Below are 24,440 nucleotides of genomic sequence, written 5' to 3'. Positions count from 1 at the left end.
TCACTGTACTATCTGTAGCTCCCTGCCCTCCTAGACAGGGCCCCGAGAGGCAGGTGAAGCTGCCCTGAACTGGGACATTATAAGGGTTTATGAAATGCCCTTCAAGGGAGAGGGGACAGCAAGACAGGCCCTTCCTGAGCTTCTCACATGAGCCTGTCCAGCACACAGACTCCAGCAGAAGGTCCCAGCAAGGCTTTGCTTTGGGTTTGTGGATTGTACCCCATATGATCTCGCCTGGATGTGAATTTCAGGAGTGGCCTCTTTTCCCTCTCACGTGTCTCTTCCTCCTAAACGTGGGATCACCAGGCTGTGCTGTCAGGGCCAGTCTCATGGTCGGCCTTTGGATTGGAGCCCCTTTCTCCCTGGGCCTTCCCAGCCTCGGAACAGCCCCCAGTCCTTTCAGCAAGTGCTTCCCTCCTGTGTTTCTTGTTCTCTGACGTGGGTGAGGTCATCCAGGGCCATGAGGTATTGCTCTGGATGGTGGGGGCTCGGGACTGAGGCTGAGTTTGAGGCCTTAGGTGGAAAAAAGTCTGTAAAATGGTCAGGCCTTTCATAACACTGAGTTAGGCCTCCTCTTATTGTCTTTCCAGGGTGACATGATGCTAAACATGAATCTGTCCCTTCCTGTGCCCAGAGGCACATCTCCCCAGCCTTGGTATGCACCCCAGGCAGGGAGGGCCCCTCGTCCTGGCGCACTCACCTGCTGCCTTGAAATCCTTCCTCCTAGGAAGGTGCCCTGGCTCTGGTTTCTGCCAGGCTTGGCTCCCCAGTTCCTGTCTTCTCTGCATTTGGAATAGACCAACCCTGAACCAGTCTAACCTCAGAGTAACTTGATTGCATCTCGGCTCTGAACTCAGTTCTGTGGCTGCCTAAGGGGTCTTCCTGGCACCTGCAGCAGCACCTCCTTTCCCGCCCGGTGATGTCTGCCTCCTTCCTGGGTAACTTCTTGTCTGCCTCAGCCTTATTCCAGCCACTGTCCTTGCTCACCTACCCCTCGGATGGCCCAATATTAAAGTTGGGGCCTATTTCAAGCAATTGTGAATGTCCAGCATGGGTCAGCTGGCCCGCTCTTCCTTTGGGACAGCTGGGGGTGGCACAGCCCCTTTACTTTTGTAAGGGCACCAGCACATCAGCAGCATGCAGTGCCTTCACCCTCTGCCCACTGGCCCCAGGGGCATGCTGCATGGTCCTCAGACACTCTCGGCCCCACAAGGTCCCTGAGGTGGTTCAGGAGCATCCCTGGCATCCCTTGCTGCCACAGCAGTGACAGTAAATACACCACAGAGGAAACAGTGCAGTCCTGAGCAGCGCTCCATCAGGGGCTGAATCCAGTGGTCTGACCCCTTTCCTTCCTGCCTCCTCTGCCCATGCCTGCTGTCACCAGCATTCGCATCAGCCTGGGAAGGACAGGAGGTACTTTCTGGCCCCCAAAAGGCAGCCCTAACTTATGGGCTATTAGGTATAGCCTCTGAATTGGGAGGATCAGGGTACTTTTTCTTATATTGTTTCTAAGCCAGATCCTGTTTATTAGTTTCCTAAGGCTGCTATGGTAAAGTACCACAAATGAAGTGGCTCAAATTGTGGAAATATATCCTCTCGCAGCTCTGGAGGCTAGAATTCTGAAATCAGTGTCGACAGGGACAGTTCCTTGTAGGGACTCTGAGGGAAATAGTTCCACGCCACTCTCCCAGCTTCTGGTGGTTGCTGACAGTCTTTGGTGTCCCTTGGTTTGTAGCCCCGTCACTCTAGTCCCTGCCTCTGTCATCACAGTGTTCTCCCCATGTGTCCCTGTCCTCACAGGGACCTCTCGGTGTGTGTCTGTGTCCAAGTTCTCACGTCTTTTTTTTGCTTTTGAGGGCCACAGCCACAGCATATGGAGGTTCCCAGGCCAGGGATCAAATGGGAGCTACAGCTGCCAGTCTACACCACAGCCACAGCAACGCGGGATCCGAGCCGCGTCTGCAACCTACACCACAGCTCATGGCAATGCCGGATCCTTAACCCACTGAACAAGGCCAGAGATGGAACCCACAACCTCATGGTTCCTAGTCGGATTCGTTTCCGCTGTGCCACGATGGTAACTCTGTTCTCACGTCTTATACCGGCACCAGTCATTAGAATAGGCCCACCGTCAGCCAGTCTGATCTCAGGGTAACTTGATTACATCTACACAGACTTCTGTTTCCAATACGGTCACATGAGGTTACAAGTGGGCATGACTTTGGGAAAACACTCTTTAGCCTTGTCCACTGTTAGATAAAAGAGTTTCATTATGATTTTTCCATCTCAAGAGCCAAAATGTTAAGTGGGCTCTTCTGTGATACCCCTTCAGCCCGGCCTTTAGGGAAAAATAACACTGTTTCATTCAAGTAGAAAGAGTAAACTTAGAGTTTATAGTGAACTGGCACCACACAACTTTGTAGTATTTATGGAGTAACATGAATGCAACTAGAGATTCTCATACGAAATGAAGTCAGAAAGAGAAAGACAAGTACCGTAGGATATCATTTATACGTGGAATCTAAAATATGGCACAAGTGAATCTATGTACAAAAGAGAAAGAGACTAATGGACATGAACAGCAGACTTATGGTTGCCAAGGGGGAGGAGGGAGGAAGTGGGGTGGATTGGGAATTTGGGGTTGTCGATGCAAACTATTACGTTTAGAATGGATAAGCAATGAGGTCCTACTGTACAACACAAGGAACTATACCCAATCTCTCGGGATACAACATGATGGAAGATAATACAAGAAAAAGAATGTATGCATATGTATGACTGGGTCACTATGCTGTACAGCAGAAATTGACAGAACACTGTAAATCAACTATACCCTATTTCTTCTTCTTTTTTTTTCTTTTGGGGTCGCACCTGAAGCATATGGAGAAACCCAGGCAGGGGTTGAATCAGAGCTGTAGCTTCCGGCCTACGTCACAACCACAGCAATGAGGGATCTGGACCGCATTTGTGACCTACACCACAGCTCAGGGCAACACTGGATCCTTAACCCACTGAGCAATGCCAGGGATCAAACCCATGTCCTCATATATACTAGTCGGGTTCTTTAACCTATGAGCCATGACAGGAACTCCTATAGCCTAATTAAAAAAAAGATAAATAGGAGTTCCTATCATGGCTCAGTGGCTAACAAATCTGACTAGGAACCATGAGGTTGCAGTTCGATCCCTGGCCTTGCTCAGTGGGTTAAGGATCCAGCATTGCTGTGGCATAGGCCAGCAGCTACAGCTCCAATTAGACCTCTAGCCTGGGAACCCCCATATGCCGCAGGTGCAGCCATAAAAAGACAAAAAAAAAAAAAGAAAAGATAAATAAATTGGTTGCACAGTTTGCTGACACATTGCTTGTTGCTGCAGTGCTGGGAGTGGTAAATTCTTTAAGATATAGATCCTGCCCTCCAGGAACTTTCAGTCCAGGTTTAAAGACAAGACTTTTATTTCCTGAAGGTGTATCATTATGGATCAGAGCAAGGGCTTTGCAGTCAGACTGGCCTAAGTTGCATTCTGTGTCTATTGTTAACTAGCCATGTGACCTTAGGCAAGACACTTAACCTCTCAGAATCTCAGCTTTCTTTACTGTAAGGTGGGGAGAAGAGTAACATGTACATCATAAAGTGGTTGCAATGATTAAATGAGATGATGCATAGAAGGCACTTAGCTCCATACCTGGCATATAGTTTGTATTACTTTAGTGTGGTTATCATTATCATTATTATTGTTATTATCATTAAAAAATTCTGGATGGCTTGTAGTCATAAGTTCAGTTGAAAGCCACAGTCTGTATGAGCATTCATTGTTTCCTCTAAAAAGCAGAGCTGTGAGAGGAGAATGATCTGGTTTGGCTCAGAGTCATGTTGAGATGACTAAATGCTTTAAAAAAAAAAAAAAAAAAAGTTCTGTCCTAGTGGACCAGAAAGACTTTGAGAATAAGCCGTTTATTTTAGCTATTTAGAGTATAAGGGGCGGTCCCATCTCCCAAGATGGTTGATTTCCTTAGAAATGAGAAAAACACCACCTCTTGAACTTTTAAACCCACTGGGGAGAAAACCCTTGCCAGCCAGGCTTCCTTTGCCCGAGGCCCCTTCTCCTCACCCTGTGGGTTGGCTTGACAGCACCAGTGCTCCAGCAGTGCCTAAGGGCAGAGAGTCCCCCATCCTTTTAGGAAGCTGACTCCCGGTGGAGCCCACGACAGCAGTTGGCCAAGGTCTGCCTCAGAAGACCTGACACTGCTGGATGGAGATAGCAAATGAGCCAGAACTTGGCTTCCTTTTATTTGGATCCCAAACAAAGAATGTTACCAAGTCCTGACCTGCAAATGAGCCATGTCCACAGGGCAATTTTATGTGTAAGTGTGAAATGACAAAGTGAAATTCCTTCATTTAAAAGACAAACAGGTTTCGGAAAGTCCTGCTGTGGCTCAGCAGGTTACATACTTAACTAGTATCCATGAGGATTTGGGTTTGACCTCTGGCCTCGCTCAGTGGGTTAAGGATCCAGTGTTGCCATGAGCTGTGGTGTAGGTCATAGATGTGGCTTGGATCTGGTGTTGCTGTGGCTGGGGCATTGGTGGGCAGCTGCAGCTCCAGTTTGACCCCTAGTCCGGGAACTTCTATATGCTGCAGGTGTGGCCCTAAAAAAGCAAAAAAAAAAAAAAAAAAAAGCTGGTTTCTTTGATCTAGAAGCGCTGTCTTTTAGGGACTGTAAGATTAACATTCACTTCAGCTAGGTCAAGGGTGGCATTCTGAATGTTGACTTCATAATCTGTCTAAAAGAAACTTTTCTGAAGTTCCCTTGTGGTACAACAGGTTAAGGATCTGGCATTGTCACTGCAGTGGCTTGGGTTGTTGCCGTAGCTGGGATTTGATTCCTGGCCTGAGAACTTTCACATATCACTGAGTGTAGTCAAAAAAAAAGAAAAAAGTTTTTCTCAGTAGTTAAAAAAAATCTATCTTCCTTTCTTTATTTCCTTTCCTTTCTTTCTTTCTTTTTTTTTTCTTTTCTTTTTAGGGCCACATCCATGACATATGGAAGTTCCTGGTCTAGGGGTCAAACTGGAGCTGCAGCTGCTGGCCTACACCACAGCCACAGCAACACTGGATCCTTAACCCACCGGTCGAGGCCAGGGATTGAGCCCACATACTCTTGGATACTAGTCAGGTTCGTAACCCACTGAGCCACAATAGGAACTCCCCTAAAAAAATCTTTTAATGTCCTAGACTATTTGGATGTTTTCAGAGAAAACTTTTTTAAAAAAAATCTTAATGTTCAGTGCAGTTCAACTAAGCAAAGATATCTTTGAGAACTTAGTACAACTCCATGCTAGGGAGGATGCTAAGGAAAAGAAAACCTAACAACTTATCGTCTTGGGGGGAAATAAGACCAACAAACATGAGACAGAGAAATAAAAGCAAGGCAGCTATATGTCCTGCCACTGCAGACCTTAACATAAACAGAACATCTGGTCCAGAAGTTGTTTTTCTCATTTCCCTTAAATTGCCTTTTAAAAATTTTTTTTATCATTTTACGTAAAAGTAATGAGTCTGCTTCCTCTAATTTATATAGATCTCTTCAAATTTTAAAACATGAACTTGTTGGGATTTTTTAAGCTAAGAAGCAATATCTGCTTGTAAAAATGTAAACATCACAGAAGATAAGACACAAGAAAATAACAATCTCTTAGTCCCTCCTCCTGTGATAACCACTGTTCACAACTGCTAATAGTGATGCGAAAGGTTTCCCTCCACATGTAGTGGGTTCTGCAAAGAAATTTGAAAATTCACCTCTACAAGTTGAAGAAACTAATTCTGACCATAGATTACAAGGATTGATACTTGAGAGGTTCATGTTTTATTTCGTTTTGCTTTTTTAGGCTCTCTTTTAAAGAGCAGTTTTAGATTTATCACAAAACTGAGAAGAAGATATGGAGACTTCCCACATACCCTCTGCCCCACATGTGTAGCCTTCCCCATTATCAGTATCACTCACCAGAATAGTACATTTAAAAAATTTTATTTATATTTTATTTTTTTGTCTTTTTGGGGCCATACCAGAGGCATATGGAAGTTCCCAGGCTAGGGGTTCAATCAGAGCTACAGCTGCCCGCCTACACCACAGCCATCGCAACGTGGAACCTGAGCCCCGTATGCGACCTACACTACAGCTCATGGCCAGGGATTGTGCCCATGTCTTCTTGGATACTAGTTAACCACTGACCCACGAGAGGAGCTCCCTAGTACATTAAAAAAATTTTTTTTGTCTTTTTGTCTTTTTAGGGCCGCACCCGCGGCACATGGATGTTCCCAGGCTAGGGGTCTAAACAGAGCTGTAGCTGCCAGCCTACACCGGAGCCACAGCAATGCCAGATCTGAGCCACGTCTGCGAGCTACACCACAGCTCACAGCAACGCCAGAGCGAGGCCAGGGATCGAAACTGCAACCTCATGGTTCTTAGACTCATTTCCACTGTGCCACGAGGGAAAAGGCAGCAATACACATTTAAGGTTCCTCTGTGTTTTTTCATGACTTGATAAACCATTTTGTTATTGCTGAATAATACTTCATTGTTTGGGGATACCAACAGTTTATTTATCCATTTGCCTATTGAAGGACATCTTGGCTTCCAAATTTGGCAATTATAGGTAAAGCTTCTATAAACATCCATGAGCAGATTTTTGTTTGGACATAGGTTTTCAATTCCTTTGGACAAATACCAAGGAACGTATCACTGATTGGCAGGGTATGTATATGTTTAGTTGTTTTTTTCTTTGATTGTTTGTTTATTTTAGGGCTGTACCTGTGACTGATGGAAGTTCCTGGGATGGGGTTGCGTCAGAGCTGCAGTTGCCAGCCTACACCACAGCCACAGCCACACCAGATCCAAGCCACATCTGTGACCTATACCACACAGGAAACGGGAACTCCAAGTTGAGCTTTTTACTTGATTAACATTATCTTATCCAGACTCAAACAGAGCTCTTTGGGCTGTGTTTCCTAGTTTGGCTCACAGTCTCAATCAGTGAAAGGCAGGTGCGGCCAGAGAGTTCTCCTTGTGGCCCAGGGGAAATGAATCTGACGAGGATCCATGAGGACGCGGTTTCGAACCCTGGCCTCGATCAGTGGGTTAAGGATCTGGCGTTTCTGTGGATGTGGTGTAGGCTCGTGGCTACAGCTCCGATTAGACCCCTAGCCTGGGAACCTACATATGCCCCCAGTGCGGCCCTAAAAAGCAAAAAACAAAACAAAACAAAAACAAAAACAAACGAAAAAAAACAGACAAAGTCAGGTGCTGCCAGAATTTCCCTGCAAGCCCCTGTTTGTATCACTGTTGGGTTACAGGCTCTTCCATGGTACTTTCGCTTTGGTCAGTGTATTGGATTCACTCCAGAAGATTCCTAGGGCCCATGTAGTGCTGTTTACCCAAAATTCAAAGTGGAGAGTAATGAATTGCTTATGGTTCAATGTAGGCATTTACGTAACTTCTAGCATGTTAGAAACTCAGCAAAGTTATTATTCAACATTCTAGCTCAGTCAACATGTTATTTCTAATATGTTTTCATGCTTAAAAACTCTCTCCTGCTCTGCCTTGTTACTTTTTAGCTTAAACTGAAGATATCACACTAGCCCTTTGTTCTGATTTTTGCAATGACCTTTGGCCCAAAGTAATGAAATTCTGCCTTAACCAGTATCACCATTTAACAAGACCTCATCATGAGAAGCAAAATTAATATTACAGGCAGAGGCTGGCATTCTAGAACTCTGGATAAACAAGATTGCTATGAGGAAATAGTAAATATTGACCCCAAAACCTTAAAATATTCATGGAGAAAGGACTCTCCATCAAGGAAAGGAAGAGGATTAGGCAGGATGGTGGCCCTTCAGTGCTTAGGCGGAAAAGATGAAAGCCTTGGGAAGTGTTTAAATAAAGGGGCCTGCTGGCCAGGATGGCCCTGGCCAAACTCATTGCCTGCTTTCTCAGCAAAATAAGAAGGCAAGTCATGGGCTGATGGTGAGAAGAATAGACAGTGTGTTGGAAGTTTTCAAGGTGCAAAATAGGTGGCACATCAGAAGAGTAAAGGGATTTGGAGCTCCCTTCGTGGTTCAGTGGTTAACGAATCCGACTAGGAACCATGAGGTTGCGGGTTCAATCCCTGGCCTCACTCAGTGGGTTAAGGATCCGGCATTGCCGTGAGCTGTGGTGTAGGTTGCAGATGCGGCTTGGATCCCCTGTTGCTGTGGCTCTGGCATAGGCCAGTGGCTACAGCTCCGATTAGACCCCTAGTCTGGGAACCTCTGTATGCCACAGGAGTGGCCCTAGAAAAGGGCAAAAAGACAAAAAAAAAAAAAAGAGTAAAGGGATTTGACCTTGTTGGCTAATCAGTGGCCATCTCAAACCAGGATTTAGCATAACTTGGAACTGGGTGCCTTGAAAACATGGTAGAATGACGGGGCAATTCTGTGAGTCCACTGAAAGTTCGAGAGCATGAAATTAAAGTGACACTAGTCAGTAAGGTGTGTGTTCTGAGTTCAGTCGCCTGAGTGAAGGAGTGTGGTACATGGAAAGTCAGGTGAACCAGGTGAGTACAATGAAGGGAGGGGTAGGGAGGGATTGGGGGGCAAGTAGAGGAGCAACTGCAGGGTTAGATCATGGTATCCAGCAGGTTAGGAGAAAGGCAAGGACATGCAGGAAGTGAGGGACAGGGGATGTGATGCCATCCATAGATCGGGGCAGCCTGTGTGACTGCAGACTTGTGGACTGGAGTAATAGAGGAAGCAAACTGGAAAGATACACAAGACACCCACTGTAGTGGGTTGAATAGTGTCCCCTGCCCCTCAAATTCCTGTCTACATGGGACCTCAGAATGTGAACTTATTTGGAAATATGGTCTTTGTAGATGTAATCTGTTAAAATGGGGTCATACTGGATTAGGGTGGGCCCTAAATCCAGTGACTGGTATCCTTAGGAGAATAGGTGAGAACCCATGGACACACATGGGGGTGGGGTGGTTGTGGGGGGAAGTCATGGATCAACAGAGACGGAGAATAAGTGATGCAGATAGTAGCCAAGGAACACCAAGGATTGTCAGGAACCACCAGCTAGTAAGCGGCAAGGAAGAGTTTTCCTCTAGAGGCTTCCAAGGGAGCATGGCCCTGCCAAAACCTTGATTTTGGAATTCTGGGATTCGGAACTGTTAGAGAAGAAATTTTGGTTATTTTAAGCCACCTAGTTTGTAATACTTTGTTTCCACAACCCGGGGAAGCAAGTACAAGTAGTGGCTTCCTATTCAGTCAGCAGTTCCTGACCCTCCGTGGTCACGAAATTGTCATACTTAGTAGGTCTCCTTGGCTGTAGTTCCGGTGCTTGCCTGGGTCTCAATACAGGGCAGGCCAGTACAGCCGCTAACATTAGGTAATGGAACAGCTTGCACAGAAGGGTGTGTTCAGCAGTGCCCTAGAGGTCCCCGTCACTCTTTATGGAACACTTAGGGTGTTAGCATTGTTTAAGCCTGTGTAGCTTCCTGCCACATAAAGGGGCGATTTTCTGCTCAGCCATCCTGCTGATGCTGCACGGAGATGCTGGTGGAGGGCACTACTGGTGTAGTTTCCCTCTGATCCATCCCTTTAGCCTAAAGGCTGACTACCAGAAGATGCTTCCAGAAAATTGGCTCTTTGTTACCTGCAGTCTGTATCTGGAGCATCCATCAAGAGCTTCATGATGGCTTCTTCAGAGTCTAGCACTGCAAAGGGCTACAGTTTACCTCTACTGCCGTAAACAACCACAACCTCAAGTGGAACAATCCATGGCAGGGAGGAAATCCCACTTGGGCCCTGGAGGGTCGAAGGGAGTTCATGTTAGTTGTGGGAGGAGCCTGAAAGCAGTGAGGCCCAGAATGGAACAGGTTTACACCAGGGGAGCCTGACCCTCCCTGCTTCCCTGAAGCTGTTGCCAGGGTTGGGAGGAGTGCCCCCTAGCGTCTGGGTGCTCTCTTTCCCCAAACCACTGGAGAATGCCAGAAGGTCGAGCAGGGGTCAAGATGTCCTCATTCCTTTCCTCATTCCACATTCATCATGCCCCACTCTGAACTAGAATTTGTGTCAGGCATATGGCAGGCATATGGCAGAAGGAAAGGGCAGGTCCCCTGCTTCTGAAGGATGGGTGGTGGTGGGGAGGCCTGTGGGGTAACAGTAGATGCAAGGCTGGGTGATGAGGACTGGTTAGAACAATGTGTGGTGGCCATGAGAAGGGACTCACTCCATGGAGGGTGGGTACAGGGACAGACCAAGGCAGTATTTCCTTGGGAACTTGAGGGTGGAGAAGAGGAGGAAGGGCATTCTGAAAGTTGGATCCAGACACCCCCAAGCTGGGCAGCAGGCAAGCCCTTCTTTTGAAGCCTCTTAAAGAATAGGGAAGAAGAGGCCTGGATTATCACGCAGAGGGCAGAGGTGGCTATTTTCCACCTGCAGCTTCTGTAGGGTTTCCTGGTGTCCTGACAAAGATGTTGAAGAACTAGGAGGAGAGCATTGCCTTCACCTGCAGCCTGCTTCTAGATCCAGTCTTAAACTACTGAGGGACGGTGAAGACATGGTCCTGGTTTCAGCTCAGCTCCTAATAACCTAACAAGTTGCTTCACCTTCTTGGACCTCAGTTTTTCTACCTGTAAAATGGGATTGGGGGCAGGTTGGACTGAGGCTCTCTAAGGTCCTTTCTAGTCCAACATTCTGTGGGCCTATGACTCCTTGAAAGTCTGTGAAGTGTGGTTCCAGAGAACACTGGGCCAGAGGAGCAGAGGGCTGAGAAACAGAGCAGGAAGGCACACTTGATGAATAGGAGACAAAAGGGGTGGCCTCGGAAGACACTGAAAAGATGTAGTTGGAGTCCCAGGAGGAGAGCTGCACAATTCAGAGAGGTATGTGTGGGCCCCATTGTCCAATGCCATGGAAGGTGGAGCATAAGGTTCAGAAAAGGGCTCTGAGCTTAGCAAGAATAGGTCCATGGTTGACCTTTGCAGAATAGGAGCCAGGCTTGGATGGGCTGAGCATGAATGGAGTGGTTGTAGGAGGAGAGGTCTTCCTGGGCTAAACTCTGAAGCAGAACTTCGGGGAACCTTTTACTTCCTTGTGGTGGAACTGAAACAGAAATTAAAAGACTTAACTCAAAACTAAGATTCAAACCCAAGCAACATGGCTTCAGAGCTATGTTGGAGCCAGGCTGCAAGGCAGTCTGATGGAACTAATTCATACTATGATGTGAGTGACTGACAGATGATTCCCTATGGAAATTAAATCTTTTATATGACTTTGCATTATAAAGGAGGAGGTTCAGGATTCAAAGGTAGGGAGTGCAGGTGCTGGTATTTTTTGGACAAGGAGGTTAGTTTTCTAGTCTCTCTTAAAATATATTGTACAAATTACTAGGAGTTCAAACCTTTTGTCTATTACAAAAAAAGTAACAGAAGTTTGTCACTAAGTTTTAAAGAGTTTCTGAATAAGAGAGGAGAGATAGAAGGCAGAGATGAGTTTTAGATGATTTTATCTGTGCATATGTGAAGGCAGCAGGAAGGTCTCTATGGGGAAAGAGCCACCAGATGTACTTGAAGTGGAGGGACATTTATAGGTTCCTCCAAAGAATCAGAAGGAAGTGGGGTCTCAGGCATGGGGAGGGAGTTTGCTCTACTGAGCAGGAAACGTGTTTTCCCCTGAGTGTGAAGGAAAGTTAAGGAGATAAATGAGGGGATAGATGTGTGTGGAGGTGACAACCAGTGGACAAAGGGAGACAGCATGATGACCACCACAGTCTGCTTGGTGAGTTTCTCATCTGCCGTGAGGTCCCCGTGGAGAAGGCACTCATGATCATGAGGCTCAGGGTGAAAGCAGACAAACCCTCAACAGCAAAAAAAAAAATCTATGGAAAAGACCTGTGGTAAGAAGGCTGGAGTTGAAGTCTCCCTGCAAGACTCCAATTTCCCCCAGCTTTTCTCTACCTCACTGTCCTAACCATGGAAAGGCCCCTGACCTCAGCTCGGGGTGGGTTTCCAGGTCAGATCCAAGGAATTTCTGGCAGGGTCCCTTCATTTGCGCCATCTCCTCTTCTCGCTGTCCTCACGCCTCTGACGTTCTCCGGGTCACCTTGGAGACAGCTGGAATGAGTGCCCAGATGCGTGGGAACACATTTTCCTAAAGATCTATACCCGAGTCACAACCCCTCCCAAGTCTGTGTCACCAAGAGGTGTCTCCTTCACCTGCCGCCTCGGGAACACGGAAAATTCTCTGAAGTGTTCAGACAGGTACAGGGTGAGGGCCATCTCTGACTGGATCCCTTTTTGGGGTTTTAGGAGAAGAGGAGGAAGATGGCGGTGACGAGGAAGGGTTGGACAATACCATCAAGGTCCCCGGACCCAAGGGCCCAGGAGGGATGGCGTCGGAAGCTCACCTTGCCCGGAGGCTCACCAAAGGGAGGAGCAGCCGGCGGATGCTGTCTAACAAGCCACAGGACTTCCAGGTAGGGGTGGCAGAACCCCCCCCCCGCCCCCGCTTTGCACCACCTTGTTGTCCAGCTTCTGGCAATTGTGGTGGTGCTGGGAGGAGCCACTGCCTGTGGGCGGTGATACAACTAGTAAAAAAGGACATCAGGGCATCAACCCAATAGGAAGAGCTCCCCATCTTTCTTCTGCGTGCAGCAGCAGATGTAGTCAATCCAGATGAGGCTCTTCCATGAAATAAAATCCCCTCTAGTGGTAGGAAGAGCTCATCCAAGAATAGAAGCACAGGTATGGCATTTTTCACAGCTCTGGCCACATCCGTAGGAAACAGCCATGCAGTGAGTTGGTACCTCTACGGATCCAGGAAGACCTGGTAGGAGGCCAGAGTCTGAGCTATGGCCTCTGCCCTGTTCTGTGCTTTCCTAGGCCAGCTGTGGTGTATTGCAGTCCCACTCCTGATCTTGGTTTTGGCAGCCCCACCGCAGTTCCCAGCTTGGAATGAGCATAGGTGGCCTCTCCCGGTCCGAAACATTGCAAAGCTGGCTGGCCTGAGCAGCAGTTGTTACAGGTGAACAAGCAGAGGCAACACCCGAGGATTCTCTTACCTGTCGTGCTCAGACAGGATCAGTGACAACTCCCCTTCTGTGCTTGCAGATCCGTGTCCGAGTGATCGAGGGCCGGCAATTAAGTGGCAACAACATCAGGCCTGTGGTCAAAGTCCACATCTGTGGTCAGACACACCGAACAAGAATCAAGCGAGGGAACAATCCTTTTTTTGATGAGGTAAATGGGCAAATGCACGTCCTGTTCTGTGAGTCGGTTTTATTTATACGCACCTTCCTGGCTTCCACACATGGGAGGGGAACACGTGTACAGACTTAACAAAGTTCCAGCAAACCTTCTGCACTAAGAACCACTGGATCTTGAAGTCACAGGGCCTCTTTCAACATTGGTTCCTGGAGCTGCTGGTGTCTTTCTGGTGGTTTTGCAACAAAATCAGGACACAGCCCTTCCTCTCATGTTCTCGTGTCCCTTAAAATGGAGCACATGAAGCACTTACATTTGCCTTTGCTCCTTAATTAGCAGGTGTCTCTGATGGAGGACTCGCTGTGACCAAGTAACCCAACTTTTTTAAAGTGTCAAAACCTATTTGCCTATAAAAATAGCATAGGTTTAAAAAAAAAAACCAATTACGGGCAAAAAGGGTTTTTTTCTCTCCATACAGAGAATATAGCCCGTTCTATTGACTTCTGCAGCACTCTTCAAAAATACTGAATACCTTGACAGTTGTTTTCAATACCACGGAACTCCATGATTAGGGCTGTGAAGAGAAATGATAAGTTTGGGCACTTTCTCATAGACCAGTCTTCCTCTGTGAGGAGATGCATTTCTGAGCATTCCCAGGCCTCATGCTCTGTTCTCTGAGCCCAGGCCTTTCCTACTGCAGTTTCCTCTCACAGTTCATCTGTGTTCCTTACAGCTTGTCATCCCAGCCCTGGCTCTGGTGTTGGTTCTGTTTTCTGACCTCTATTCACACAAGGAGCTGGGTTTTTTTGTGTGATGTTCCTGTTTCTTTCCCTTTGTTCAAACTGGCCACCACCTTTTAGAGGCCCCATCTTCTTCCCGTCTGTAACTTCTCCTTAGATCAGTCGCCAATGACAGCCCAGGGAAGTAGTGTCAAAGCTGACTGGAAAATGAGGTCCTGCTGTATAGCACAGGGAGCTACATCCAATCACTTGGGATAGAATATATGGAAGATGATATGAGAAAAAGAATGTGTGTGTGTGTGTGTGTGTGTGTGTGTGTGTGTGTATAAACTGGGTCACTTTGCTGTGTAGCAGAAATTGACAGAACATCGTAAATCAACTATACTTTAATAAAAAAACTTTTTTAAAGCTAACAGGAGAGGTGGGGGCATACAGAGATGGGGCACTGGAAGTGGACTTTGGGAAAGGCTAGGAAAGGGTCATGTTGGAGGGCGAGACTGGATTGCCCAGAGCACGAGATACAGATACGGGATGACTTGATGCCTAAGGCATAGGACCTGTCAGTGCATTTATAACGCAGGACAAATATCTATCCAGCTACCCTCTGAGAAGACCGATAGGAATCTCCATCTCAGAATTTTCTATTTTATTGAATTCTTTTGAGATTCGATTTCTTGGCAAAAGGGAAGACTCAAATAACTGAGCCTCTAAACAGAACAATTCATAATCAACAGAAAGATTTTACTAAAAAAATCCCTAGTTTGCTCATATCTTCTTAACCAAGTGATTAAACTTAGTATCACCGATAGTGGGACGAATGGACATGTGTGACCTGATGTGAGATAATGGAAGTACTCAGCATCACCTGTGTCATTTCTTGTCCAGTAGTCAACTTGGATCTAACAGTGAGGAAACACTGACGCAAACCCAGATTGTGAGATTCCTCAAAGCAACTGGTCTTGATGGAAATAAACAAAATTAAGCTGGGAGTACTGTTCTAAATAAAAGGAAGCAACAAGTGAATACAATGTAAGATCTGAAGTGGATCCTAGATTTGAAAAAAGAAAATCTAAGAATAATTTTCTCAGGACAACTGTAGAATTTTGAAAATTGACTTATTTGTTGAATTTCTTTTTTTCCTTTTTAGGGCCGCATGTGCAGCATATGGAAGTTCCCAGGCTAGGGGTCGAATCAGAGCTACAGCTGCTGGCCTGTGCCACAGCCATGGCAACACTGGGTCCTTAACCCAGTGAGCGAGGCCAGGGATTGAACCTGTGTCCTCATGGATACTAGTCAGGTTTATAACCTGCTGAGCCACAATGGGAACTCCTATGTTAAATTTCTTGAGTGTGGTAATAGTATTGTGATTATATAGAAAGATGTGCTTGCTCTTAGGAGATATGTGCGAATGTATTTTTCAGGCATTAAGTGTTATGTTATCTAGAACCGTCTTCCATATAGCTCAGTTAAAAGAAAGATAGAGAGAGAGAAAGCCAAAAGCCAATGTCCCAAAATGGTAACAATTGGCCAATGTAAGTGAAAAAGAGTGTTTATTTGCCATCTTTCAATTTTTTTTTTTCTGTAAACTTGAAATATTTCTAGTTAAAAAGTGGGAGAGGAGTTCCTGTTGTGGTTCAGTGGTTAACGAATCCGACTAGGAACTATGAGGTTGCAGGTTCGATTCCTGGCCTTGCTCAGTGGGTTAAGGATCTGCGTTGCTGTGAGCTGTGGAGCAGACGTGGCTCAGATCTGGCATTGCTGTGGCTCTGGAATAGGCCAGTGGGTACAGCTCCGATTCGACCCCTAGCCTGGGAACCTCCATGTGCCACAGAAGCGGCCTTAGAAAAGACAAAAAGACAAAAAAAAAGTGATAGAAAAAAGTCTCAGTTTAAATAAATGCTCAGGAGTTCCCTGGTGGCTCAGAAGGTTAAGGAGACAGTATTGTCACTGCTGTGGCTCAGGTTTGATCTCTGGCTCAGGAATTTCTACATGCCATGGGTGCAGCCAAATAAATAAATGCTCCATCTTTCTCTCTTAAGATTAAAGTTTACTGACATCTAAAACTTTAGATTTATGGTATACTCAATTTTCTTTCTTCTTTTTTCCTCCCTCCCTCCCTTCCTTCCTTCCTTTCTCTTTCTTTCCTCACTCCACTCGCACCCATGGCATGTGGAAGTTCCTGGGCCAGGGATTGAATCCAAGCTACAGCAGGATCCTTTAACCCACTTGGTCACAGCAGGAACTCCCCCCATTTTATTTTCTAAGAATCAACCTTCTTAAATTTAGCTGTTACAATGAGTTAAAATGTGGTCCATAGCGACCCTGCTGAGGCACTGCCATTATCTAACGGGAAGAGTTGGCTTTAAAGGTGTTTTGTTTAAAAGAACAAAATTAGAGTCACTGGATAGAAATGATAGCATTAAAAATGGTAGAGAGCTTCAACTTTCCAGATCATGCAAGTCCTAAGACATGAAAAAACCTTAGATCTTTAGTCAGTTACTAGATATCTGATCTCAAATATACAATTTTATTTAGTTAAATAAACCCTATAGTTGTTTTTTAACACTTTTCCCTTTTTTCATGACATTTAAATTTTGGGGCCTTTTCCAAGGTCCTACAATGGGTTCAAATAGTCACGCCTAATTTGGGATTGTCTGGTGTTTTTTAGGAAAGCCCCCCAAATTGTAGCATCAGACCCCACTAAACCTTAGTCGACTCCAGCTGACATTCAAACATTTTTCTCTTTTGTTTCAACAGCTGTTTTTCTACAATGTCCACCTGACTCCTTCTGAATTGATGGATGAGATCATCAGCATTCGGGTAACGGGTTGGGCACGGGTTGGAAGGTAGATTTCATTGCCAGATGAAGCGATAATCTTTTCACTGTTCTCCTTTCTTCCAGGTTTATAATTCCCATTCTTTGCGGGCAGATTGTCTGATGGGAGAATTTAAGGTGGGTATCAACTGTCTGTTTCATTCAGTGCACATCAAAGATGGGCACTTTCGTATTGAAGATCTGATTCCTGGCCAGGTCTCAGGATGCCCATCTTGGTGATGTGTTAAGGTTACGTGTAAGGCATTGATGCTGTGATCCTTGCTAAAGGCTGAGACGATAGCAGGATATGAATACCCCAGAGGCTAGAGACCAGTTGAGTGTCCTCGACCTGGGTCAAGTCACCTTTGAAGTATAGCACTTAGTGCCTTAAAGCACGATGCCAGGAAGCTGCCATATCCGGGCCCTTCCCAGAGTTCCTACTGTGGATGGAAGCCAATACGCAGCTACAAAGGGAAGGGGGCTTGACTCTGGCAAGAAACCCAATACCAGCTCCACTTTTCAGTGACTCATAGCTCTATCTACAAAGCCAGTTGTTGTATATCTGGAGTATGAAAGGCAAGCCAGAGAAGAGAATCAAGGTGCTTTTCTTAGTAACTCACACTGGAATTAATGACAGATACTGGTGGATGCCTTCTTAGCAGTTCTACATGGAATGAGCTACTTCTTGAAGTTCTAAAAGTTGATCTGGGTCAGCTAGACCGGTATTCATACCCTCACTGCCACCAGCTAGCCATATGTCAACCTCTCTGACCCTTCATTTTTTTTCCTGTAGTGGGGTCATTGCGAAGACTAGGCGAGAGTGTGTAAAGCACTTGCACAGCCCGTGGCACATTGGAGTACCTGGTCAATGGTTATATTAGCATTAGCATTAGTTGGAGAAGGGAGGAGAGTACTGCATAGGTGACTTCCTATTGGGGGACCAAAGTCCAGGTTTGCCTGGTACTGAGGGGAACCTCTGAATGTGAGACTTTCTGTGCTGCTAGAAAAGTCCCAAACAAACCAGGACACATTTGTCACCATGTCCCATCCAGCTCTAAGACTGGCTCATTCATGCAAAATGATGGATCGAGGGCCTTCTTTGTGTCACACGTCAGGCAAGGCATTGGGTCTTCAAAGAGGGTAAGACAGAAATGTTGGGTCTCAAAGACATTGCCTAGTCAAATGCCTTATTTTTAAATGTGGTAATAAGGATGGTTTCTAGAAGTGACTTAACTGATTTTAAAATCTGTTTGAAGTGCTTTAAATTATTTTTTCCCAGATTGATGTCGGATTTGTTTATGATGAACCTGGTAAGTGATATCCTTGTGTGAATGTGAATTTCTGGGAATCAAGAAATTTGGGGGATCAAGGAATCAAAAACATTTTTTTTCTTGATTCAGAAGAGGAAAGGATGCTTGGTGGGAACTATAATAGTAGCTTAGCCTGAGTGTCTTTTTTTTTTTTTTTAATCTAAGATGATCATCCTAAACAGTCACTAGCAGGTAACTTTTCTGTTCTGTGAGGATATTTTGATCTTATCAAAGCTGAATTATAAAATCAGTTAATTGGGAGTTCCCATTGTGGCCCAGTAGAAACGAATCTGACTAGTATCCATGAGGATGAGGGTTCAACCCTGGCCTCGCTCAGTTGGTCAGGGATCTGGCGCCGGCATTGCCGTGACCTATGGTGTAGGTCGCAGACGCAGCTCGGATCCTGCGTTGACATTGATTGGCTGTGGCATAGGCCAGCGGCTGCAGCTCTGATTCAACTAACCTGGGAACTTCCATATGTCACAGATTCGGCTCTAAAAAGCAAATAAAATAAGATAAAATTAAATGTAAAAGTTATTAGCTCTTAGAGAGTCTTGTTTGAGGCACACCAGGACAGGATGTGGGTGGGGAGTTGGTGCAAAACAGCGGACTTAATATAGAGTCTCATCTGGGCAATTTGGCATGTCATGAAGACACATTGGAGGAAATGCTTATTTATTTTACAGCTGAAATCACAGACCTGTCAGCTTCTCTTTAGAGTGTCCCTGTCCTCTTACACCTTATTTTAGGTCATGCTGTCATGAGAAAATGGCTTCTTCTCAATGACCCAGAAGATACCAGCTCGGGTGCCAAAGGTTACATGAAAGTCAGCATGTTCGTCCTGGGAACTGGAGATGAGCCTCCCGTGAGCCCCAAATTCTCTACCTTTACATTTGGTTTTTTTCTTACCAAAAAAGAGGACCAAGAGTTAGGCAAGTGGGCACCAATAGTTGTGAATCCTTCCAGTCAGTAACCCAACCCCCTAGTTCCTCAGTTTTTCAGAAGCTGTTGTTTTCTTTCCAACAGAATTACTAACCTAGTTCCCTTAGGCTCCCTCCTGGTATCTATGAGTAGGTTTTTCATTCAGTAAATTTACATGTGTTTTTTCTTTTATTTTTCTTTTATTTTTTTGCTTTTTGCCATTTCTTGGGCCGCTCCCTCGGCATATTGAGGTTCCCAGGCTAGGGGTCGAATCGGAGCTGTAGCCACCGGCCTAGCCAGAGCCACAGCAACGCGGGATCCGAGCCGCGTCTGCAACCTACACCACAGCTCATGGCAACGCCGGATCGTGAACCCACTGAGCAAGGGCAGGGACCGAACCCGCAACCTCATGGCTCCTAGTCGGATTTGTTAACCACTGCGCCACGACGGGAACTCCTACATGTGTTTTTAAGACTTCCTGCCTCACTTCATCCATAGAGCATGGCTCACTCGCAGAATCAGGCATTGCTGCCAAAAGGGACAGTTGTTATTCCAGAAAACTGGGGGGCAAACCAGTGGCCAGAAAGAAATGAGAACTTGAGGAACTCTCGCTCTATCTGCTATTTAGTGCTCTTATTACAACAGGACACATTATTTTCTTGTAGTGTACTGGTCAGAAAAACATATGAGCATTAATTTTATAGAGCAGTTTTGAGATTGAATTAACTGGTGCTGAATTCTTCAGCCTAAAACACAGGAAATCCTAATGGAAACAGTTCTGATTGGTTTTCTTTTTCAAGTATCCATTTGGCTTCTTACATGTGCTGCTTTTCTATGTGTACAATTTGTTACCATGTGTCCCCCAAATAGCCTGAGAAACAAGATCGCGATAATGACAGTGATGACGTGGAAAGTAACCTGTTACTCCCGGCTGGCATTGCCCTCCGGTGGGTGACCTTCTTGCTGAAGATCTACCGAGCAGAGGATATCCCCCAGAGTACGTATGGATTTAATCCTGCCCCAGGGTTGTCAGTTATCTGCATGACTAGATGTGTTAAAATCATACTCCAAATAGTGAATGGTGCTCCCCGCCACATGTCTTTCTTCTTAAAGGACTGCATGGAGTTAATTTCATTCATTCTGGCCCCATTGAAAGCTACCTAGGCAGGCTCTTGGGTAGCCTATTGGTCACTGATAGTGGTCCTTATGGAGCTTGTGGCCCATTCTGCTCCATCCCTTGAGTCTTCAGGGTTCCATATCTTCCTCTTATTCTAGAGAATACCAAAGAGGTCAGCAGTCAGCACTGCTAACTCCTTTCATCCCAAATGAAAGCGTGACATTTTATAAGCAAATAAATGTGTTTGCTATTGGATTATTAAAAATGGCTGAGCAGGAGGTCCTGTTGTGGCTTAGCAGTAACGAACCTGACCAGTATCCATGAGGATGTGGGTTCGATCCCTGGCCTCACTCAGTGGGTTTAGTATCCAGCATTAATGATGAGCTGTGGTGTAGGTTGCAGATACTGCTCAGATCCCGAGTTTCTGTGGCTGTGGCATAGGCCAATAGCTGCAGCTCTGATTTTACCTCTAACCTGGAAACTTCCATATGCCATGGGTATGGCCCTAAAAAACAAAAAACAAACAAACAAAAAAGGCTGAGCAAAGGGTGGTTAAGTGCTAATAATTAGAACTCTGTCACTACTGTATTAAGAGATTGAGTGCATTTAAGAGAATTACTTAGAGTGATTCTATGCACAGAGGCTAGTCTAGTCACTCCTCTGTCCTTGCTTGAGGACGCTATATCCTGTCTTCCTGACCTAGCTTACCTGCTTTCTGTTAGGCCCTGGGACGCAGGACCCCTCTCCCAGTCCCCAAGAGGCAGCATCCACAAGGAGCTCTTCAAGATTTGCTTCTTTCCTGGGAACACCCACTCCCTTGTTGAACACCCTGTAATGCTCCCTAGACTATCTTTCCCTCAGAAGTATCTGAAATGAAATAATTAAATTAAACCTCACATTGTACTGCGTACTTGGGCCTGTTCAACTGACTCTGTTTACTTTTAAGTGTTGAAACGGAGGTCTGCTATTTGTAGTCGGTTAAACATGCTATTCGTGGTTATGTCAAATCTTGAATTTCTCTGGGAAAGTCAGACTAAGTCTATATGTTGACCTAAAGAATCTTTTCCAAATCAAAACTAGACCTGAGTTTGTTTGTTTTGGTTTTGGTTTTTGTGGGTTTTTTTGGCCACACCTGTGGCATGCCCAGGTACCTGGGCCAGGGATCAAACCCAAGCCACAGTAGTGACCATGCTGGATCCTGAATCTGCTGTGCCACCTGGGAACTCTTCGGCCTGCGTTTTGAATTGCCTCTTGCCCTATTTGGAAGGACTTTCTTTATACTACCTTTTTCCTCAATAAAGTATTGATTCTCAACACAATAATTTATTGATTGATTTGTCAAGTTACTCATTGATTTTAAGGTTTTGTGGAGAGAACATGTTTTCTCTTTCTCTCAACTGAGACAAAAAGGATTTCTGAAATCCAGTGCCCCTGGTGCTTGCCACTGTTGAAAACGATTCTTGTTGCAACTATTCATGCAGGAGAAAATTTTTAATTTTGCCAAGTGATTTCTGTTCTTTTAAGGGAGTCAGATTTAATTTCTGCTATGTGACATGTTGCTTTCCAGTGGATGATGCCTTCTCGCAGACAGTGAAGGAAATATTTGGAGGCACTGCAGATAAGAAAAACCTAGTGGATCCTTTTGTAGAAGTTTCCTTTGCTGGAAAAAAGGTTTGTATGTGATTGAAATGCAGATACCTCTAGAAACATACATTTACACCACTGCACCGTCTTTGGAGTAATTTCCTGCGTATTCTTTGTTCAAGCAGCCCCCCGATGAGCTGAGCATTGTGTAGCAACACAGACTATCTGAGTCTCAACATGCCAGACTTCTCCAGAGGTCTATTTTTGGAGTGGAAAGTATGTAGGACTCAAATTAGAAAAGTTGGCCTTTTGGGAGTTCCCACTGTGGCTCAGCGGAAACGAATCTAGCAACCATGAGGACACAGTTTCAATCCCTGGCCTCGCTCGGGAGGTTAAGGATTTGGCGTTGCCGTGAGCTGTGGTGTAGGTTGCAGAGGTGGCTTGGATCCCACATTGCTGTGGCTGTGGTGTAGGCCAGTCACTACAGCTCAGATTTGACCCCTAGCCTGGGAACTTCCATATGCCATGGGTGCGGCCCTAAAAAGAAAAGAAAAAAAATTGGTCTTTTGAAAGCTACCACTGAGTTACTTGAATTATTTCCCAGGTCCAAGTATTATCTTAACTCCTAGGCAAGATTGCCAGCTAACAAGAGTAACCCCTGGTAAATGGGGGAGCAGATAGCCCCCCCAGTTCCCAGCTGCCCACTCCTATCACGTTCCTCACCACCCATGCTCCAACAACCTGCTGAAACTGGAGGATCAGACAGGGGAACCCTATCCCAGTCCCCTGAAAAAAGCTGGGGACTCTTGGTGTAGGAAGTCCTGTAACTACCACTTTTACCTACAGAGATGGTGGAAGATTAGAGAGTGGATTCCACAGTAAAATAACAGTGTACCACAGATAGTTGTAGGCACAAGGAAGTAGCGTCTTCTATGTATTTGAGCCATTTATTTGTGAAAGTGAGATTTGGACTGCTTTATTTCCTAGGAGAGTCAGTAGCGGGTGATAGAAAAGCCTTCCATTCTGGAGGTAAATGGGGCCCGATTTAAATTCAGACTTCACCCCATTCCATGGGCAGTTATGGAAAATTATTTAACCCCAGAGTCTCCGTTTCCTGCACTGTATAAGGATAATGATAGTCTTGTAGGATTGTTGAAAAGGTTAATCAATTCTAGAAGTAACTGTTGTGAGCCTACTAAATGTCAGATAGTGTCCCACGTGTTGAGGATAAAGGAGTGAGTGAGACAGTCTTTGCACTCGTGGAGCTTACTTTGTAACAGAAGAAACATCAATAAACAAGCAAATAAGAAGTTGAATAATTTCATTTCGTGCTAAGGACTATGCAGAAAATAAAGCAGGGCGTAAGAAGTGATTGGTGCCAGTGGATTGGTATCCAGCTAGCTTATCAAGTTGGACACCGTTGAGGAAGTGACACTTGAATAGAGGCCTGCATGATGCAGAGATATGGGGGTTGGCAGTGAGCAGAGGCTTCTGGACAGAAGGAAGAGCTGATGTAAAGGCTGCAAGGAAGAGGTACATTTACAGTGAAAGAATGCAAGAATGCACGGCTCGGCTGGAGTGAGCAAGGGAGGAAACCGAGAGATGAAGTCCAAGAGGTGGGTGAGGGGAGCAGGTAGGGCTTTATGAGGCAGAGTAGGAATCTGGATTTTATTCTCAGTAAACTTGGTGAGCTGACTGAAGATGCTACACAGAGAGTGACATGAAAGTAGGGAAGCAGGGGAGGAAATGGGGATCCAGATGGGTGCCAACCTCAGGTGTCTGGGGGAAGATCAGATGAAAATAGGGGTGTTAGCATTGACTAATGGCACGTGAAGGGAAGGGGGTGTTGTGGCTGACTTTGGCTCAAGCCTGAATATCCTTTTGAACAGCAGTGGAAAGACAGGAGCCGGTTAGGGGAGCAAGGAGAAGGGCCGGGGGACAGGATCAAAAGATCTGTTTGGACATGTTAGTGAAGAGATGTCTGTTAGACAGTATGTAACAAGTGCTCACTCAATACTAACCTTGTCTCATGACACTAATCCAATGCTAGTAATCTGGCAATTGAAAACTAACTTTGAGTGCATAGAAACAGAGCAAAGATCAAAATTAAACCCATGTCATATTTTACCAAATTGTAATCAAGAAAAGTCAACTTTTACAAGATTATTAAGTATGCAATTTACAAGTGAACTGCTAGAGTCATAATCCAGTATGCATATATTATAAACTTTTCAAAATTAGAAATTTCAAAACCTGCTGTTTTTTGTTTTGATGATTTTACAGGTTTGCACAAATATAATCGAGAAAAATGCAAACCCTGAGTGGAACCAAGTCGTTAATCTTCAAATCAAGGTTTGACTTTCTTTTCTTGTAGAAAAAAGTAAAAATACTTACTCTCATAGTTACTGAATGAATTGAGAAGTAACTACTTTTTTTTTCTCTCTCTTTTTAACAGTTTCCTTCGGTGTGTGAAAAAATAAAACTAACAATATATGACTGGTGAGTTAAAAGGGGACTTATGTCAAATTAATTAGAGAATTAAATTAAAGAATCAAACATTTGGATATTGAGGAACATACTTTAGATGGTCTAACACTTACTTTTCAGGACATTTGCTTTTCTTCCAGAGGGAAGGGATAAACTGCTCTTGGAATTAAGTATTTTCTTTAAAAATAATAATAGTGGTTTCTGCAGAAAAGTTTTGGACATCTTGG

At 45.2% G+C, this 24,440-nt stretch overlaps 1 protein-coding gene across 4 annotated transcripts in view; it reads left to right on the top strand.

The window, feature by feature from the left end:
• The window catches only part of MYOF (myoferlin), a 172,140-nt gene that overhangs the window by 47,049 nt on the left and 100,651 nt on the right, over window positions 1–24,440 (top strand). For all 4 annotated transcript variants that reach the window (XM_047762378.1, XM_047762376.1, XM_047762377.1 and 1 more), the window contains exons 6-15: window positions 12,346–12,512; window positions 13,147–13,275; window positions 16,737–16,799; window positions 16,882–16,932; window positions 18,074–18,104; window positions 18,854–18,969; window positions 19,896–20,022; window positions 21,710–21,813; window positions 24,010–24,078; window positions 24,182–24,225. In XM_047762378.1, the coding sequence (XP_047618334.1) occupies window positions 12,346–12,512; window positions 13,147–13,275; window positions 16,737–16,799; window positions 16,882–16,932; window positions 18,074–18,104; window positions 18,854–18,969; window positions 19,896–20,022; window positions 21,710–21,813; window positions 24,010–24,078; window positions 24,182–24,225 (901 nt within the window). The remainder of the gene's footprint in view (window positions 1–12,345; window positions 12,513–13,146; window positions 13,276–16,736; window positions 16,800–16,881; window positions 16,933–18,073; window positions 18,105–18,853; window positions 18,970–19,895; window positions 20,023–21,709; window positions 21,814–24,009; window positions 24,079–24,181; window positions 24,226–24,440) is intronic.

Source organism: Phacochoerus africanus, chromosome 15, assembly GCF_016906955.1.
Source record: "Phacochoerus africanus isolate WHEZ1 chromosome 15, ROS_Pafr_v1, whole genome shotgun sequence".
Lineage (NCBI taxonomy): Eukaryota > Metazoa > Chordata > Mammalia > Artiodactyla > Suidae > Phacochoerus > Phacochoerus africanus.
This window is presented reverse-complemented; position numbering and strand designations above follow the sequence as displayed.